At 40.1% G+C, this 20,077-nt stretch overlaps 1 protein-coding gene across 2 annotated transcripts in view; it reads right to left on the bottom strand.

Moving 5' to 3' along the window:
• Atp13a4 (ATPase 13A4) overlaps nucleotides 1-20,077 on the bottom strand; it is a 122,985-nt gene that overhangs the window by 47,109 nt on the left and 55,799 nt on the right. Inside the window, exons 6-12 of one of the 2 annotated variants that reach the window (XM_027412923.2) lie at nucleotides 18,893-18,962; nucleotides 17,319-17,453; nucleotides 14,813-14,882; nucleotides 5,051-5,185; nucleotides 2,273-2,443; nucleotides 1,160-1,317; nucleotides 315-503 (exon numbers count right to left, since the gene is read on the bottom strand). In XM_027412923.2, the coding sequence (XP_027268724.1) occupies nucleotides 315-503; nucleotides 1,160-1,317; nucleotides 2,273-2,443; nucleotides 5,051-5,185; nucleotides 14,813-14,882; nucleotides 17,319-17,453; nucleotides 18,893-18,962 (928 nt within the window). The remainder of the gene's footprint in view (nucleotides 1-314; nucleotides 504-1,159; nucleotides 1,318-2,272; nucleotides 2,444-5,050; nucleotides 5,186-14,812; nucleotides 14,883-17,318; nucleotides 17,454-18,892; nucleotides 18,963-20,077) is intronic. The other variant, XM_035444663.1, reaches the window with a different exon arrangement.

Genomic DNA, 20,077 nt, shown 5'->3' with positions numbered 1-20,077 from the left:
GAAGTGTGTGTGTGGGGGGGTGCTTCCGTGTGAGGGTTTTGACTACTACATGGAACAGTTTATTTTGATACTGTTTTTCATAGATTGTCACAACTGAAAGGACCCTAAAAGATTCACTAATTCTGTTTCTACTCCCTCTTTTCAAAAGCTCAGGGTCAGAAAATTCATTTCCCAGATACACACACAGCCAGAGATAAAATAAGGTCAGATGGCCATAACCGACATATTATGTCTGCCTCACCAAAGAGAAAGGCATGAATCCATTACAATGGTAGTGATAAATGGCCCTGGGAGTGAGGATGAATGACACATACCTTGTCAAAGCAAACAAGGTTTAATTGTCCACACACATTAATCCTCTGGGGGCTAATGCAGAATATGCCCTTCTTTTTCAGCCTCCTCTGGGCATAGATAATGCCTGTGGTCAAGGCAGCAGGAAGGGCAGGAGGCACTGCAATGGTGATGACATCCAATGCTTTCCTCACTACCTCCTCAGGAGGTTCCTGGAAAAGAAAGAGTGTCCAGTCATTAGAACTAAATCAACAATGGAGTGCTTCGTGCGTGTGACTTCCCATTCTCTGCTCATTCTGAGAAATGACATCAATGGGGCAAAGGGTCTGACCATGTTTATGGCTCTCAATATCTTGTCTGCACGGGACAGTGAGAACACCTGGAAATGTTCTGCTGTGGCCAGCGATGCACCAGTTCACTGTGGCTCTGCCAACACTGAGCAGCTGGTCCCGTTTAGAGTGATTTACATGATAGCTACAAAATGCTACCTTTATGAAATATTTTGCTTCTTAAACTAAATGTGGAAGTAGTGTAAAGAATGGGCAAGCATGCAAGAACAGAATCATGCTGGCATTTCAGTAAACAAACTGTTCCTGTACTATCCCACAAGATCTGTTTGCTATTGCAGAACTGAGCAAGCAATGGCTCATACAGGTGAGCTGGGTGCCTGTAAGCAGTCTCTGGAGTTTACCTCCTTCTAATCCTGTTTGTAAACCACATCCTTGAGGAAGGTCAACATATAGAAATAAGGTCCACATAGGGAAATAATATTGTAGGGTGGTGGTGGTAGTGGTTTTGTGTGTGTGTGTGTGTGTGTGTGTGTGTGTGTGTGTGTGTGTGTAAGAACACAAAAGCAAAGGCAACTTACCCCACTGAGCACATAGACACACAGAGTATAGATCATGCCAATGGTGGCTGTCCCTACAAGGCACAGGAGGAACCTGATGGCATCTCTGTAGAGCTTGAAATTCATGGGCTTGGGGTAAAGGATGGACCTCACGAGGTCCCCTTTTGCAGTGTTGAACCCTGAAATGTCAAACAAGTCCCACATTTTCAGGATAACAAATGATACTGTTGGTGGTCTTCTAAACATCTACGTGGCCTTGGTTTTTATCCAGAGCAAATTATAGTTATGCAGGAGCAACAAAAAAAATTAATGGTTGGGGGTCACCACTACTGTATAAGAAGGTCACAACATTAGGAAGGTTGAGAACTGCCACTGGTGTAAAGAATCTAAACTTGAAGCTTAAACCTAAAGACAACAAACAGGTTTTTGTTGTCCAGGCCAGTGCATGAAACTAGGGCAGAAATGCATTATTTCCTGAGTCTCGTCCTCTCCCTGACTCCCCTCCCATGTACTTCTAACTTCAGTGCATACCAGAGATAAGGTATGCCATACCCAGGGCAGAACACAGCTTAATTTTAAGAAAATGACCCTGTGGATGTGCACACACACATATACATGTCTCTCTCTCTCTCTCTTGAATTAAAATTGAGGGGACCAGTAAATATTGATGCATCTTACATTCTATACCTTCCTGATGGTTTTCACTGCTAAACTTTGAGTTTCTACATTTCTATGTGGGATGAACTTGGGATTCTGGTTTGAAATGATGGGTTTCTGGTCCAGCTTTGTCAGTTGCCAGTTTACCACTCTCTAACTATCCACTTGATTTGTGTAGCTTCAGAGTCTTCATGTACTCAATAGGGAGGGGCAGGCAATATGTATCTTTGCTGCTGGCTTGATGGACAGAGTTTATAAACCACAAAACACATAAACGGTGATAGTTGCAATCTGTGCCACTATTATGCCACAAAGATGCATATGCCACCCTTCAATCAGCAAGTCTGAATTTAAAATACACACTTACATGTATTTGTTGTGCTATACAAAGATTGGTCCCAACCTAATAAATTTTAGGTATTAGACATGCTGAACAGAAAGGTGTCATTGCCAACAGCCTACAGAGAAGATGCTCACCTGTCTGCAGGACCACTGCTCTCACAGTCCCGGAGCCAGCTGCCCTGGCCTGGATGACCTCTGTTCCACAGAAGAGAATATGCCGCCTGGGATCTGCTTCTGTCTGCATCTTCCAGGGTGCAGAGCTGGCCATTTGGGACAGTGGAGTTTTAGTGACAGGGATGCTTTCTCCTGTAGGAAACAATTACCTAGCTCACTTTGTGAGGTGGGATGCAGTCCTCATGTAAATCACCCCTACACTCTCTCATGTGGCAGAACTTCATCAGAAGTCTACAATGGAGCAAAGCAGCCTAGGGATGAGGGATACGGGACAAGCATGAGTCATGTTGTTGAGAGCTCTGTGCTTTCGAAAAAGAGAGTAGTAAGTAGCCACATAAGTAAAATGTCATATTACAAATACTATATGTACTTTAGGTTAAACACAAATGTTCAAATAGGTTGGGAGAAGGCATTTATGGAAGAGCAAGCTGTGTGGTATAGAATGAGGGGTATAGGGAGTGTGAAGCCATAAGGCCTATGCAGATGCTCAAACACAGAGAGCCTCAGGTATAACGCAGTTAAGTGTTTAACTTTTTCTGTAGGCCCTGGCATCAGAATCAGGGATATGGCTAACTGCTTTAGTTCATAGAGAATTATTACAATGACTTGTAAGACAAAAATACTCTACCCATGATACAAGGGATGAGCTAAAGTCTTTTAGAGTTGGTGAGTGAACAGTCAGCTGGGAAGTGACCATAAAAGTCACAGATGGAGGGAGTGGAGCCTGAAATACAGCAGGTGGAGTGGAAATGGAAAGGAAGTATTAGATTCAAGAAATATGAAGCAAGATGCAGCAAAAATCCAGGGAATTTTTACAACATCAGGTCATGGAGTAGAAACAGAGAACTAAAACAGCATCCATCCTACAGCCTGGCTTGGAGGCTGAACAGAGGACAGGCAACAGTAATAAAAGTAAGGATTCTAAGAAGACCAGAAATTGCCTTTGGGCAATAGAGCTACCTGTAGAAGAACCATGTCAAAAAGTCTTGTGGATGGTTGAGAATTATTTGGACCTGGCATTCATATGAGGCCTCAGGACATTTAGCTGGAGCTCACCATGATGGACAAGGTAAGTAAGGCTTCAGAGAGTGAGAGAGAGAAAGAGAAAGAGAGAGAGAGAGAGAGAGAGAGAGAGAGAGAGAGATTACTTAAGAATCAAGCAAAGGGTGAGAAGAGAAAAGGACAAGAATATAGTCCTGAATAGTGCCAGCAGTTAAGGAGACAGAGAAAGAGAAGATAAAGAACAAATTGAATGGGTGTGGTCAGTGCTAGAAGCACCTAGAGAGAGCAGGGTGTTAGAAAAAGTCAGGACGAGGAGAGTTTGGGAGAGAGATAGTCAGAAAAGTCAAATGAGACAGAACAGTCAACAAGATGGAACAAAGAGTCACTGGACATGGCACTTGTGACTTGAGCAACTTGTGCCAATGTGGTGGGAGGAAGGCATTGCCGTGAATTGAGTACTAATACAAGGTTAAGTCTGACGCAATGGAAGCAACCATGGACAGTTCTGAGGAAGAAGCCTTCAGAGCTTCCAACTGGTCTTTGCAGAGCAGGTAGTAAAATGTCATCATGGGGTTATGATCATTAAGAAAATAGTCCTGGATGCCTTGCTCAGTCTTGGTGCAGGGGTAGGGGCTTGGTCGGGTCTCAATTTAATGTGCCAGGATTTGTTGACTCCCCATGGGAGGCCATACCTTTTCTGAGGAGTGGATGGGGGTGGGCTGTAGGGGAGGGAAGAGAAACTGTGGTTGGTTTGAAAAATGATTTTAAAAATTTAAGTAAAAAAAAAAAGGGAAAGGAAAAGACAGCAATCTGGTCATTAAGAAGGTCCCAGAGTTGATGGGCTTTCATGAGTCTGTGGATACTTGGGAAACAAACCTAATCTGCCATGATCGACACCCACTTTATCTGTAAACTCATACAGAAGGGAGTTCTTGTCCATGTTCATACCTTTCAGGCCTGCCTGGGAGAAATGGGTATGCTATGGACTTTAGTGGGAATCACAATACATTACTGTGCTTCTACTGGTCCTGATTTCATCCCTGAAAAAGACATCCTCATCTCACAGAAATGTCATTATTATGCTTCACAAGTACAAAGTCACAATGATACAAGCTTGAGTGAGTCTCTTCTCTCTATATCTCAGTTGCAGAGACTATGAGGTAGCTTGACCTCTAAGGTCCAACCCTCAGCACAGCATGTAAGCTAAAAATGAAATAAAGCCAGTCTGAAAGATACAGTGTATATTTTGGGAGTAACATATCTGCCCATGGTAGCATCAAGGACTTTTTAGTGTTTTCAGTAAAGGTTATGAGGCCCTTGGCTTTGGCCTTGTGAGTTTCAGGATGTCATTGATGGTTTTCAGAACTTCCAAGTACATAAGGGAGGTTTTTTCAAGTATGCTAAAGGAAAGACATGATTTTAAAGATCTAATGATTCTCCCACAATATTTTATGGCAAAGGGAGAGGTTGTTATAACCTCTTGTTGAAGAAGAAAATGCTACACATTAAGTTCTGAATGCACTGAAAACGCATAGAAAACAGGCTTGATTTGAACTCTCAGATACAACCACAGGAGGACTAAGCAAGAATTGCAGAAGCAAGGAGGTCACAAAGCAGCCTTATAGCTTGCCCCAAGCAAGATTGTCACTCAGGTAGCAGAAGAGACAGCCAGAACCATGATAACATACACCCTGAGCCAGCCCAGTGGAGGCTGCAAACGTGGAGCTCCAGCCATACCTGTCAGCATGCCTTCATCTACCACACAGCTGCCGTCAATCAGAATGGCATCACATGGCATTTGCACTCTGCTCCCTGTCAAAATTAATAAATCTCCAGGCACCAGGAGGCGGGATTCCAGGTCTTGGGCTCCAGCTGAAAGTGTGAGCAGACAGTCATGTTATGTGCCCACAGTAAACAGTCATGCTGCTCCATGTTGGAGAAGAAACTAAAGCATGTAAAATGAGAGGCCATTCCTCAACATTGATTCAAAATCTGAAGACAAAAAGAAGGGAGGAAACAGACTGCGTGAAATAAAGTCCCCAGAGTGACAACAATGAAAAAAGCCAAGAAAAAATAATGACAAATTCAGAAAGCGTGTTTGATGCTTGCAGACAAAAGACTAGTATTTTTCAAATAGACATGTTCAAGCAAGAGATGCACAGCAACTGTGTAATAAATTGCCAGATACTAACACTTCACACACATCCACAAGCCACAGGCTCAATATTGGAAAAGCTGCTTGTTTTATTCCTTTCTTCCTTCTTTCCTGATTACCTGCCTGGATGCCCTATTTCTCTCTTCCCTTATTCACACTCAAAAGGGCCACAGGGGTGAGCATATAAGCTGTTAGTTTTAAGTATCATTGTCACACAATCTGGAGTCATCTGGGGAGAAGTTCTCAATAAGGGACTGTCTATTAAGTGAGCCAGTGGGAAGGGTAGCCTCAGATGGGTTAAGACAGGTGAGAAGACCCACTGTGGTGGTTAGCATGAGATAGTCTCAAACATTGAATGTGTGGTGCCCAGTTGGTGGCCCTGTTTGGGAGGGTTATGGGGTGTGGCCTCGCTGGAGGGAGTATGTCATTGGAAGTTGTTTCCAGAGGTTACCAACTCGGTGCCACTCTGAGTTTACTCTCTCTCCGATTTCTGTTTGCAGTTAAGAGACTTAAGTTCTCAGCTGTTCCTGCCACCATGCCAATCTGCTGCCACTCTTGCCCACCGTGATATTGATAGATAGACTCTTGCCCTTCTGGAACTTTAAGCCCAAAGAAATCCTCCCTTCTCCAAGTTGCCTTGGTCATGGTAATTGTAACTCAGCAATAGAAACCTAGCTGAGACACCCACCTTGAATGTGGGTGGCACCATTTCATGGGCTGGGGCCTGGACTGTATGAGGGGAGAAGGAAAGCTGGGTGTTAGCATGCATTAATTCACTGTTCTCTGCTCTGGACTGTAGATATAATGAAACCAGCTGCTTCATGTTCCTGCCTCCTTAACTTCTCCACTGTGGGACTGTGTACTACTCTTCTGTTCCTGTGATAAAACACTATGACCAAGGCAACTCATAGAAGTAATGTATAAGTTCTTGCTTATGCTTCCAGAGGGATAAAAGTCAATCACCATCGTGGTGGGGATGCATGGCAGCAAGCACACCTGACTGCTGGAACAGCGAGATAACAGCTTGATCACATCTAGAGCCATAAGTGGGAAGCAGAGAGAGCACACCGGGAGTGGCACAAGGCTTTGAAACCTCCCCAGTGCCATGCCTCCTCCAAGACTATGCCTCCTAATCCTTCCCAAACAGTTCCACCAACTGGGGACCGAGTGTTCAAATATCTAAGGCTGTGGGGGTCATTTTCATGCAAACCACCACAGACTGTAACTGTGGGCCAAATAAAAACCCTTTCTCCAGATGTCAGTCTCTTCTCCCTCTCCCTCCCCACCCAACATCCCAATCTGAAGCAAGCTTGTTCCTAATTTGAACTAATAAAAAAAAAAAAAACTTTCTCCAATAAGTTGTTTTTTTTTTTCAGGGTATATTATGAGAGTGACAGGAAATGAATCTATGCACGTGGATGGGAAGATGGTTTGCAGGCTACTGGTGATGTTGGAGTCAGTGTGGGATGAAAGGTCAGGTGCATGACCTTGACTCTGACCAACAGAACCCAGTTAGGCACCATACAGCACAGCAACAGTGCCCTGTTAAGGAATGTTGGGGTCTGGGCAGGTGATGAAGGTTTTTACATGAGAGTGAGACTGGGCACAGTCTCACTGATGGAAGATTGGTCACAGCCAGGCTGAACCGATACACTAAGCAGATCTACTGAAGTCAGTGAGAGCCAGGTTTCTCAGAAGAAAAAAAAAGAAGGTTCAAGAACAGTGGACATAACCTTGAAAGGACCCTATGACTTGGAGTTGGAGACACCATAAAGTAATGTGTAAATATATAGGAATATGGATATATTTATATGACTCTGGTCAGTTTGTTAATATATCCTCTAATATTATTCTGAGAAACTCTAAGGACACTGATGACCGAATAAAGACAAGCACACTATACACACAAATATTGTTCTCAATTCCAACCACACCCCCACACCCCCAAAATTAAATCATGAAACTTCTTAAAGAAAAAGCTGCAAACAATCTGACAAATATATAATATAAGCTGGAGACACACTGTTCCATTAAATTGGAAAATGTTCAAACAATGAAGATGGGCTAAAAACATATCAAAGCCACATAAGAGGCTGGCTTTAAATCTGAAAAGATTTTTAACAAAGTAAATAATAATAAAGAACAAAGAATAATAAAGCCATTGAATAAATAGGGCTTCATGAATCCATAATGGCATGGGTTAGTGGGTACATAAGTAAAAAAGAAAAATAGATTTTTCCTTACAGCAAATTGGCAATTAAATAATTAAGAAGTTCAAATTAGAAAATCCTTACTTATCAAGTATGAAAGTAATAATTAAATCAAGAAACATCAGTAGATAATAAAACTAGTGGGTGAAAATTTGATGAAGGTAGTCTATTTATATAGTCGAGATATTTCTCAACAAAATAGCTATTAATTACAAAGGCAAAAACAGCAAACTTAAAAAAGGAAAGAACTGGCAGACACCATATAATTAAGTAACTCAACATCATTGGTAATAGAACAAATTTAAATTATGTACATCCTGAAAAGAAGGAACACACACACACACACACACACACACACACACCATCATATCTGTGATTTGCCAAATCCAAACATAGTGACATTTTATAAAAATAACCAGAATGGGAGAAAATGGGTCATTGAACAAACAGTTGAAAAATACTAAAGATATATGGCAAATAACACCATTATGTGATTGTGTGATCCTGGATCTCTTTCCTGCGAACAACATTGCTGAGAAAACATGACAAAGACCAGGCCATGCAGTGTCAGCATATGTCAGTTAGCTTCCTGATGACACTTGGGTTTCTTCAGGAGAATGTCCTGATCTCTATAAAATGCACAGCTGAAATTGTGGAGTCACATGTCAGCAATTTATCCTCTTTTTTCTTTTGTGCCTGTATGTATGCATGGTATATGGACATGTGTGCATGCATGTTTGTGTGGGGGTGGGTGGATACATGTGCAAATGTGTGAATGTGAATATGTAAGCTCCAGGCTGATATCAAGTGTCATCCTCCATCACTTTTGACTCAGGTTTGTGAGACAGGGTCTCTGGCTGAACCTAGAGCTAATGATTCTGACTAGTTAGTTTGCCCTAGAGACCCCCTGTCTCTGCCTCCATGAGCACTGGAATTCCATGTAGATTCCACGTGTGCCCAGCTCTTTTACATGGGTTCTAAAGAGCAGGACCCTCATCCTCACAGTTGCTTAAGCAATTGCTATATTAACTGAGCCATCTTTATAATCTCAGCAACTTATTTTTAAGTCGTTCTGGAAAATAGAAATGATCTCTTCTTACAATTTCCCTGAACAAAAAGAGTAGGGAGGCAGATAATGCATGAGATAATATTGCTTACCTCTCTGATTAGAAAATCAAGTAATCTGCCAACATACTCTGTTGGCAAGACTGTAAGGAAATGGGCACTCACACATTTCTAATCTAAATGCAAACTGGCACTATCTCTACTGAATGAAATTCTGAAATATTTATCTAGCAAAAAGTGTGTATTCCTTTATTCTCTAATCTAGAAATTTTGCTTTTCAAAAATCCATAGCAAACACATGCTGATGAAGATATGAAAGCACTACATAGAAACTCTTTATTGCAGCATTGTTTGTGGAAGTATAAGACTGAGAACATATTCAGCTGAGGACTGACTTAATTAATAATGGTTCCTCCAAACAAGAGGACTACAAATCATAAGAAATGAAGAATGTGTATATAACTTGTTATTAAAAGGCTCATAGAACCATAAGGTGTGTGAATAATAGTTAAATGTGGTATACCTTTGTTCATAAAAATAATGGCAGTGTAATTATATAATCATTTTTGCATGCATAATATAAGCTATTACTTTTTATATAATTTGCATATATTTCTAAATTTGAGAATAAATTAAAAAGTAACAAAAATGATTATGATAAAGAAGCTAGACAAAAGGGGAGGGAAAGAAGTTGAACTTGCCTGAATATCTTCTATCTTATGAATTTAAAATTCAAAACATACAGATATTTTTAGAGTATCTATGTAAAATAAAAATGAACTTGAAAAGCTGACACTAAAAACCTAAAACAAATGAGTGAGATGAATCTATTACATTGTTGGCAGAACCATGCAGAGAGCTATTTTGAATGATATTGAAGCATAATTGATTAAATCAAATTGTATATTTGGCTCTTTTTCTAATGAGCTATCACAATTGGAGTGGGGGGCTGTTTAAAACATTGCAAATTGTTTTTCAGAATGACTTCATTGCTGAGAATGTCAGTTTATTATTTTGAAATTATTGTATGCAGTAGGATAAAACAAATGGACCATTCTTTGCTATCACTGAGAACTGGTTTTTTTCAGTATAAAAGGAGAAACACAAATACAATCCTCAAAGTAAAATAAAACATCTCTAGCTCTAATCTCAAATTGTAAGTGTCATCAAGACCTCATTCTTCACTTTATCTTAAATTCTTCACTAAGTGTGCTTCTGGGAAATGCCTATGAGCAAAGACTCACATGGTAAAATGAGATCCCTAACACTCTGGCTGAGCACTCTCAGTAAATACTTGCTAGAGATAAGTAGAGAATAAACAAATATTTATTTTTGAAAATATTTATAATAGCACCACAACTCTGGAATACTTAAGAATAAATCTAAGAAAAATGTGTAAGGTTCATACACTGACAACTGCAAACACCAGATGAGGGGAACCAAAGGAAATCTACATCTATTTGGATAATATGCAGATCTGTAAATACATTAATTTTCTACAATTGACCTACAGATTCAACACAATACCAATCAAAATCTCTTCACAGTTTAAAGAAACAAACAGTTAAATCTTTTTCCGGGTCATCTTAAAAAGAAAAGTGTCTGTAGGTTACTGTATCTTCTCATTTTTACAACAAAATACTTAGCAATAATCAACTTGAAGGAGGAAAGGTTTATAGTTCAAGAGAATACAGTTCATCATGAAGAGGAAATCATGGTATCAGGAACCAGAGACAGCTGGTCACAGTGCATCCAGTCAGGAAGCAAAGAAATGAACACTGGCATTCAGCTGGCTTTCTCCTTTTTATTCAGCTTGGGACCCCCAGCCCGTGGAACAGTGCCACCCCCCAGCTCAGGACCCCAGCCCATAGAATGGTGCCAACTACAGATAAGGTAGGACAGCCCACCTCAATTAACCTAATGAAGATAATATCTCATGGACATGCTCAAAGACTGAATTAATTGAGATAATCCCTCCCAGACTTGACCCCTGGCTGATTTTAGATCTTGTCCAGATGACAATCAATATTGACTCTCACAAACCATCTCTTATCAACGTGTCACTCGAACACATCATTTCAAATCATAACACTCCACTTATGACTTGTAAATTTTCTTTTCAGTTCATAATGTGATATATTTAGTCTGTCTCTAAAAGTTCCCAAAGTCTTTAACCATTCCAACACTATTTGAAAGCCCAGAGTCCAAGGCTTACCTAAGAACTAAGACCAACCCTTATGTTTTAAAGGTTCACATTTTTAGTTACAAGTTACATACTTTTAGCATACAATGTCACACTATAAAACAGTAGTTCTCAACCTTCCTAATTCTATGATCCCTTAATATAGTTCCTCGTGTTGTGGTGAGCCACAACCATAAAATTATCTCATTGCTACTTCATAACTATACTTTTGCTACTGTTATAAATTGCAATGTAAATACCTGATAATCAGAATATCTGACATGTGACCCCTGTAAAAGGGTCACTCAAATCCCAAAGAGGTCATGACCCACAGGTTGAGAACCACTGACATAGACATTATAATTCCAAAGAAAAGACTGGGGCCTTAGGAAAGAATGCTGAAAGCAAAGCATGATCTAAATGCAGTGAAGCAGATAGCAAATCCTACAGCTCCATATCCAGCATTTGGAGCTTATAATGTAATCATATGGGCTCCGCAGGGCTTGGGTAACCCAACTCCTCCACTTCTGTCACTTACAACATGCATATCCTCTTTCTTAGGCCAGTTCTACTCCATGCCTGCAACTTTCCCCATCAGATATACCATGGTATAACATCCTAACATCCTGGTGTATCTCCTGAAACTTAGACTACAGATTCAATCAGCGCCCTCCTGGAGAATCCTTGCTAGGACTCTGACCCTCTCACAGGTTTCCTAGCTACAGCAGCTCTCTAGAACGATGGACCATGACCATAGATTCCATGACCCCCTCAACATTGCATCTTTTGTGCCTCCAAAATCAATAACATATGGACAGTGCTACCAAGCTCTTCAGCAAGCTTGAACTATAACCTGGTCTCTTTGGACCCCAGCTGTAGTAGCTTCTATGTGAGCACCCTGAAGAAACATTTCTTTAGGCAGTTGATTTGCAGAAGCAGGAATTCCTGTTAGCTGCTTTCTCAGTTTCAGCTCTTTCCTTTCAAATAAGTTTGCACCTCAAGTTTCAAACTTTGATGAATGGGGTCTTGCCATCAGAGTACATGCCTTATTGCCCCAATGTAGAACAAGATACTTCTCTTTAACAATTACAGCCTCCTTTTCAGTATGTACTGTGGCTCCAAAGTTTAATTTGAACAAGCTCTCTTCCTGCCCAACCAACTGCACATTTTTGCATCCTTCTGCCCAAATTTCTGCTCCTTTTCACTCTAGAGGATACGTGCAGGAAAGGTAGCCATGGAACAGCCAATGATTACTCTCCTGTCAAGCAATATCCTCCAACTAACCAATTAGCCCACTATGTTTGAATTCAGTTTCACTCAAGTTCTCCAGGCATGGACAGAATGAAACAAGATTATTGGCCAAAATATCACACCAATGGCCCCTAGCCCAATTCCTGATGGAGTCTTGTTCCTCTCTGAAACTGCATGAGCCAGGCAACCACTGTCTGTCTGTTTTTCTCAGCTTTTCTTGTCTTCTAGGCTCCAATAAGAATGGCCCATTAAGCTCTGTTTCCAACACGCTAGAACTTTCCTACCTGAAAGTACCAGACTCTTCCATATTCCAGGCCCAAAATAATCTCAGAACCCCAAAGACCCATATCATATGGTCAGGTTTATCAGAGCAACACTGCTTCACAGTGCCAATTTTCTATATTAATTACTCTCTCCTTGTTGTGGCAAAACACCTGACAATAAGCAACTTAAAGGGAGAGGATTTATTTCAGGTTGAGAGGATGCAGTCCAACCATGAAAGAAGTCTGGCAGCTTGAGGCAGATGGCCACATCACATCTAATCAAGAAGGACCAAAAAAAAGAAAGATGAACACTAATGTTCAGTTTATTTTCTCCTTTTCACTCGATCTAGGGCCTCAGAGTCATGCTACACTGTGAAAGTGTATCATCTCACCTCAGCATAATAAAGATAATTTCTCACAGACATGCTGAGACACTAGCCTGATCTACATAATTACTCATAGGTAGCCCTTAGTCTCAGTGCTTAGAAGGTGGAGGCAGGTGGATCTTTGTTTGAGGCCAGTCTGGTTTACAGAGCAAGTTCCAGGACAGCTTTCAAAGCTACAGAGAAACCCTGTGTTGAAAAAAAACTCATAGGTACATCCAGAAGCTTGTCTCCATGGTGGGTGTAGATCGTTCCAAATTAACAATCCATATTAACCCAAAGGGGGGGTGTCTGATATATCAAGTAACACCGAAAGAGAATAAAACTGAAGCACTAACATTACTTACTCAGATCATATTATAAATGACATTGTGTGACCTTGGCAGATAAAGAAAGAACACAGTGTCCAGAAATTGGTCCACCTTCATAGACAACAGGCTCTTAGGAAAAGTACAAAGGCAACACGCTAGGGCAAAGTCAATCTTTTTAAACAAATGGCATCAGTATTTAAATGCCTGATTGAGAAAGGTCAACTTCAGTCCAAAACAGACACAAAGCAGCACAGTGAAAACACAATGTAGAGCTAAATGTAAAACAATGTAAACATAAAAGTGTATAGAAAGCTTGGTGACCTTGGAATTTGCAAAGATGCCTTAGAAATTAGACTAGAAGTGTAATCCTTAATGGAAAGGGCTCATTAACTGGACTTTAAGAAATATAAAAGCATTTGCCCTTTGAAAGATGCTGTGAAGAAAATGAGAAGACACACCATAGATAGAGAGAAATGTCTGATAACAGGCTGAAAACTTAATATTAATACAATCTTCTTAACAAAAGATACAAATGGATAGTTCAAAAGAGACATGGGAGTTACAAATAAGCCCTGGAAAAGATGTTCAGGGCCATTAGCCATAGAAGAAACACAAATTAAAGCAATAAGATGCTTCCACAAGTGAAAGTGGCTAAAATTACATAGATTGGCCACACTGAGTAGATGCAAGAGTATGGGACTGAGACTGTGGAATGCAGCAGGTGGGAATGGAAATGCTACAATCACTTTGGAAAAATAATTCATTATCTTCTTAAAATGTTGATTATCTACCATGGGGCTTAACTGCTATGTAACTAGGTACACACAAGGAATGACAGAGCATGTCTATGAAAGGACCTGTGCACACCTGACTCTTCACAGAAACATCTACAAAACATAACAAAAAACAATGAGATAACCCAACTACCATCCACAGGTGAATTAAACAAATGTATGCCCATCTAATGGGATACCTTAGGAAATAAAAAGAATATACTATTAATACTCTTAACAAAAGCAGATGAGCCGGGTATTAGTGGCTCATGCCTTTAAGCCCAGCACTGGGGAGGCAGAGGCTGGTGGATCTCTGTGAGTTCAAGGCCAGCCTGGTCTATAAGAGCTAGTTCCAGGACAGGCTCCAAAGCCACAGAGAAACCCTGTCTCGGAAAAAAACAAAAGCAGATGAATCTTACATTGTGAACTTTGTTCTCCTTTGGCTGAATTAACCTAAAATATATTATAAAAGACAAAAGAATGCCTCTTATATAACACCATTTATGTACAATTCTAAATAGAGTTGTTAACCTGCAGTGGCAGGATGCAGATAAATGACTACTTGTGTATGTCGGAGGTAAAGGGGGAGGAAGGACAAGTGGACTCAAGACAACTGTAGGTGATAAGTCCCCTTGTCAGCTCAATACTTTTGTGAGTAAATACATATGTCAAAATCTACTGAATTATGTACCTTACAGATATATTTGGTTTGCCATGATAATTCAACCTCTATTAAGTGGGGTTCCTTCTTATGGTGAAAAGACCTCAGATTCCTCTTTCTTATAGGCAAATTATAATAACAATACACATGCAGATGGGTTGGTAGGATCAGTCAGAAGACCAAAGCCAAGTCACTTTCTGATTTCCTGTGGATATAACACATAGGTATGAAATAGTGGAACTTACCTTTTCTCTCGAATACAGAGACAATTATACTGTTGTGTGATTCAACAAGATGGTGCAGTTTTACGGACTGCTGCAAAGAGAAGGAAAACAGACAACATTTATCTGTTTAAGTATAAAACACCAGGCATTGCTCAGTATGGAGCTAGCCCCCTGTAAACATGGAGGGCTTTAGCTTGCCAGCTGGAGATCCTGGGTAGGAACAGATAGTCTTCCCACTGGTGGTTTTTTTTTTTTTTTTGATAAATGAATTACAATGAAAGTGAATCAAAGCAAAGAGACAAAAATAGATATATCCTATTCCACGTTTAATAAGAAAGTAGTTAAGTTTTCCAATGATTTCAGGTTTTCATTTTTTATTCTACTACTATTATTTGAGGCACTCCCTAAGGGGACAGGCTTACAAGGCTCAACCTCTCCCAGGAGGATTGTGTAGAGTTAATGGCTACTAGAAAAGAGAATATGGGTTTTTTTTTTCAGTAGTATAGTCACTGGTTGACTATACTCCAGAAAGTTGACATGCTCCAGAAAATAACTCATAATCCATGACTATATAGGCACCCTAATTGAAACCAGTTGGTCGCATATACACAACCATCAAAAGTAGGAAAGGGTCTTGTTGGAGGAAGGGTTCCAGTGGGATAGGGGGCAGAATGACAGAAGGCAATGGGGAAGAGAAATTACAATGACTAAAATTACATATATATGAAACTGTCATAGAATTTTTAAATGGCAATCTCTGAATTACTTCTAAATGTGATATATATGCCCTTAGAATATTAGTACAATAGGATAAGGTTCCTTCATTCATTTGTGCGTTCACTCAACCAACATTTATTAAGCAGCCTTTTATATTTCTAAAGCTATGTTAAGAAACAAGATAGAATGGAAAACAACAGAAATATGACTTATTGTCAGTAAATTTATTTAAAGATATATATTAATATATGTACTAGATGTGTTGATATATTTTAGTCATATAGTCATGTAGATAAATATATTTACAAACAATAAGCTATACACACTTTTCAATGTAATATGAATCACTCAATAGCTGTAAAGTGTGAAAAACCATATATGTAAAGATTTTCACTGCAGCTTTGCTTTAGTAGCAAAAGACTAGAAACCATTGAGGAATCTACCAGTAGTCAAAATAGTCAGCACGCAGTTATAAAACTACATCAGATCTAAAGAAAATATCTGTGCCAATATCGAACAGTATTAAAGATATATTCAGTTAAAATGCAACTGCAAAATAGTACATATGACACACTTTTATTCTGAAAAACAGAGGTGTGTGTGTGTGTGTGTGTGTGTGTGTGTGTGTGTGTGTGTGTGTGTGTGTGTGTGTGTGTACGCTCGTAATACTGCTAAAATATAAAGAACATCTGGCCCTAGTAAGTCCTAAAAGTCCAGGCTAGACACTGATAATTCTTCTTCCAGTGGGAGGGATCCTATTTTCATTTATTCTGCCTTAAAAATTTTTTAACATGCTTATATATTGTTCCTTGTACAAGAGAAAATGACTAGCTAATTTTAAATGTTTTTTTTAATTTCATTTAAAATTGCCTATAGGCTCTAGGACTGTATTAGTGTCCTTAACAAAAGTTATTTAGACAGAAGCATGAAAGAAGAAATCGTGTCAGCATGTAAAGAGTGAAAGGAAAGTGTTCGGATCATGAGAGTAGGTATTCATAGTAAAAGGAAGAAGGAAGCTACAGCAGCAACTGAAGGTGGGTTCAGAGTAAAGAGAAAATGTTCCTTTGTTGGAATTTTGTGTTTAAGTTTGATGAAGATTGAGAATACTAAACATGGATAAACTCTTGGGGGATGCATAGAGAAGAGTCACCTGTGGATTGCATGAACACCCCAAAAAGGCAAGAGCAGGTATCTGGGGCATAGGTAGATGATGGTATCTTAAGCATTTCCTCCACAGGGGTGAAAGGGAAGGGGAGCCAGGGCTGAAGAGAATGGAGCATTTGGCAATAGAGAGTAGGGGGTTGAGAAAATTTCATACTAGGCTTGCATCGGCTTGGTGAAATAACTTGTGAGAGTATGTCTGAGATACTCTAAAGACAGATGACTTGAAATGTATTCTCATAGAATGGGAGAACACATTGATCAGAGAGGTACAGAAAAGTTGGCAGGAAGAAGTTGGTACTTACGGATTCATATGTGATCAACTCATCAGTGCTACGTGGTTTACTTCCAACAGCACCTAGACACCCTGCTGTAAGTGTAAGGAAACCCAAGCGGTGAACTAGAACTTTGGTAGATGGACACCAAACAAACAAAAAGGTCAAGGAATTCATATTAACATGGGTTCCTCTATCTTCTAAAGGACTGGGTGGGATATGCGGGAAGGGAAAGGTGTTACCCGCTGGACAGCAGCAGTAGTGCTCTGTTTTCACAAACATGATCTTGTTTCACGTGGATGGGGCAAAGCCATTTCAAGATTGTGTCTAAGAACAAGCCAGTGAAGTGAACCACAGGACCAAGGGAAACTCACCTGTCTGAGATCATACACGGTCAAAGCTATGGAAGTGACAGACATGAGGATGATGGCAAGAGCATATTCTTTGTAATCTTCACTGAACCACAAACAGACACTGAAGAGTTGAAAGATGTAAAATGGATTTAGAACCTGTTAGCAGACATAAAGACAGGAAGACAAGAATGGCATTTGGGCTTCACACATGGCTGTTCATTGACTTGTTTTCATAATCAGCACTGTGACATAAATCACCCCACACAATATGCTGTTCTTTTTGTTGTTCTATTTAATCAGCAGTTTCCATGTAGACAATGTGCTGAGCCACAGCACCTAAATCTTTTCATCTCTTCCCCATAATTATCTCATTAACCAGAAGTTATTACTTATCTCTATTATGAAGATAAGGACACAGAGCCTCAGATCTTGGGAAATTTGCTCAAGGTCACACAGCTATTACTGTCATGGAGCCAAAATCTAAACCCTTAAAGTGTTCTGAGCCCAGAGCACTTATTTTAATCACTGCTACACTTAGCAATCTACAAAGTTTGCTTCCTATGTCGTTGTGTAATCGATGAAGAGTAGATGTTATCATCTCTGGTTTATACTTCCTGGGCTTCAAAAAGGTGACATAGTCGATTTTACTGGATTAAACTATATTGTCTGTTGCCCACCCTATGACAAAACAGCACCACATAAAATGCCATTAAGGAACTTTTCATTGATGAAAGAAAGCAAGACTGTATTTTTCCATAAGTGGGGAGCTAAGCTGTTGTGGCAAGCTATAACCACACATCTAGCTCACTGGGAGGGGACAAACATCAATATCAGTGGTTGTAGTCCTGCTTTACTTAAAAATATGCTGTGCCTTTCCTCAGATTCACTGTAGTTGCTCACAGGAACAGAAATCCTGGCTTCGGGCAAGGGAGGAAGCCCACAGAACCTTTCTCAAGCAATTTGCTTTGCCTTCTGTCATTCTCAAACATGTTTAGAAATATTGAGAAAGGATGTCGAATTTAGGAAGCCTTTTTAAGGCAAAGATGAATGGACATGGAATATCAGAAATACACAGAGGACTGCTATATGGTTTAAAAATAATAAATCCAACAATAAAAGTACAAGAGAACATTTTTATCTTAGCAAAGGATGGCCAAGCCATTCTTTCCCTCTCCCACATTCGTTGAGATCAGGAGACCTTAGAAAAGCTAAACAAATATGGTTTTCTCCCTACAGTTTTGAATGTTGAGGTAATTATATACATTGTCTAAGAAAATGATTTTTTTCTAATGTAAATGTGATTTTAGTTTCACAGAATTGAAATGAGCTAAGCAGGGTAGCATTTTAAGAAAGGAGGAAAACCCCAGCATTTATCTGAATCATCAAATAAGTAGTGGACACATGGGAGTCACAGCCTGCACTGTAGTGTACAGTGTGCACAAAAAGCAGATGGCATGTCCAGAAAGCATGGTTGACGTTGTCTCAAAGCAGCTTATAAATCACAGTCACGTATTAACAAGTTGCATCCCCAGCTGGCCAGACCAAAGATTCATGATATTCTACCCAATGTCCAGGCAAAATACTAGGGAAATTACCTCCTTGATGAGCAGTTTCCAAATAGGTGTGATTTCAACATCAATAGCATTAGGCCCACATATTAGCCTCCTACAGAGAGAGACCACAGATTACCCTGTCACAGCAATGAAAGAAAACTCACTCCCTGCACATTCAGGGAAAAGGTCTGTCCTATATTCTTCTTCTCACTTCCCAGGTCAATTTACGTGTCTCTTGTTACATAGCACACCCATATATCTCAAAGTAACTGAAGACGGTGAAGGGTCCTAGGAGCAAACCAGTAAACCAGATCGTATTTCTTCCATTCAAGTCTAAATTTTTCCCTAAAAAGCACCTTTGGTATCTAACACTACCTACTTTCTCTCAAATACTTTCAGAACTCATGTTCTCAACTCCCCCCACTATCCCATGGAAATGGAATGGGGAGATCAAGATGGTAGAATATTTTTAGTGGCAGGGAAATAGCACATCTATTGTTTATCTCACATTCATGAGTTGGGTGTTTTAATGTGAGCAGAAAAGTCCTTGATTCTCAGAGAAAGCTCAACATGCAGAATTGCACATCCCACTAAGTGGCAATCCCAGAGTTGTGACACTTTGATTATGCAGAGATGGGCACTTTATGAATACTTTTCTTGTGGAGAATACTAACCACTCTCTATGCCTTCCATTTAGACCCTTGGATAAAACTGCTTTAGAAAATGCATTGGCTAGGGTCCTCTATTTTTATGTAACCATGGATAATTTAGATAAGACTGCTTCGGTAGGATTAAGGGGTGTGCTGCAATTCTGCATTGCTTACAAGCATGCAGGTAATACTGACGCTGCAATGGGCTCCATCTCTTCCAAGCACCAGGGATAGGTCTCTATCCCTACCCTTTTAAGAGAGAGAGAGAGAGAGAGAGAGAGAGAGAGAGAGAGAGAGAGAGAGAGAGAGAGTATGTGTGTGGTGTGGTGTGCAAGTGACCATGGAGGCCAGAAGAGGGCATTGGATCCCCTGGAGCTGAAGTTTCCTGTGGTTATGGGGGGCCTGAAAACTGAGTGCTCAGAACCAAATTCACGTCTTCTGAAAGAGCAGTAAGTGCCCTTAGTGGCCAACCCATCTCTCCATCACTTTCCTCCTCAATTTATGACTAGGAGATTAAGACTCAAACAGGAAAGACATTTTCTCAAAACCACAGATTCTGGACAGTCACGTGCCCTCT

The sequence above is a fragment of the Cricetulus griseus genome, chromosome 4 (assembly GCF_003668045.3).
Source record: "Cricetulus griseus strain 17A/GY chromosome 4, alternate assembly CriGri-PICRH-1.0, whole genome shotgun sequence".
Lineage (NCBI taxonomy): Eukaryota > Metazoa > Chordata > Mammalia > Rodentia > Cricetidae > Cricetulus > Cricetulus griseus.
This window is presented reverse-complemented; position numbering and strand designations above follow the sequence as displayed.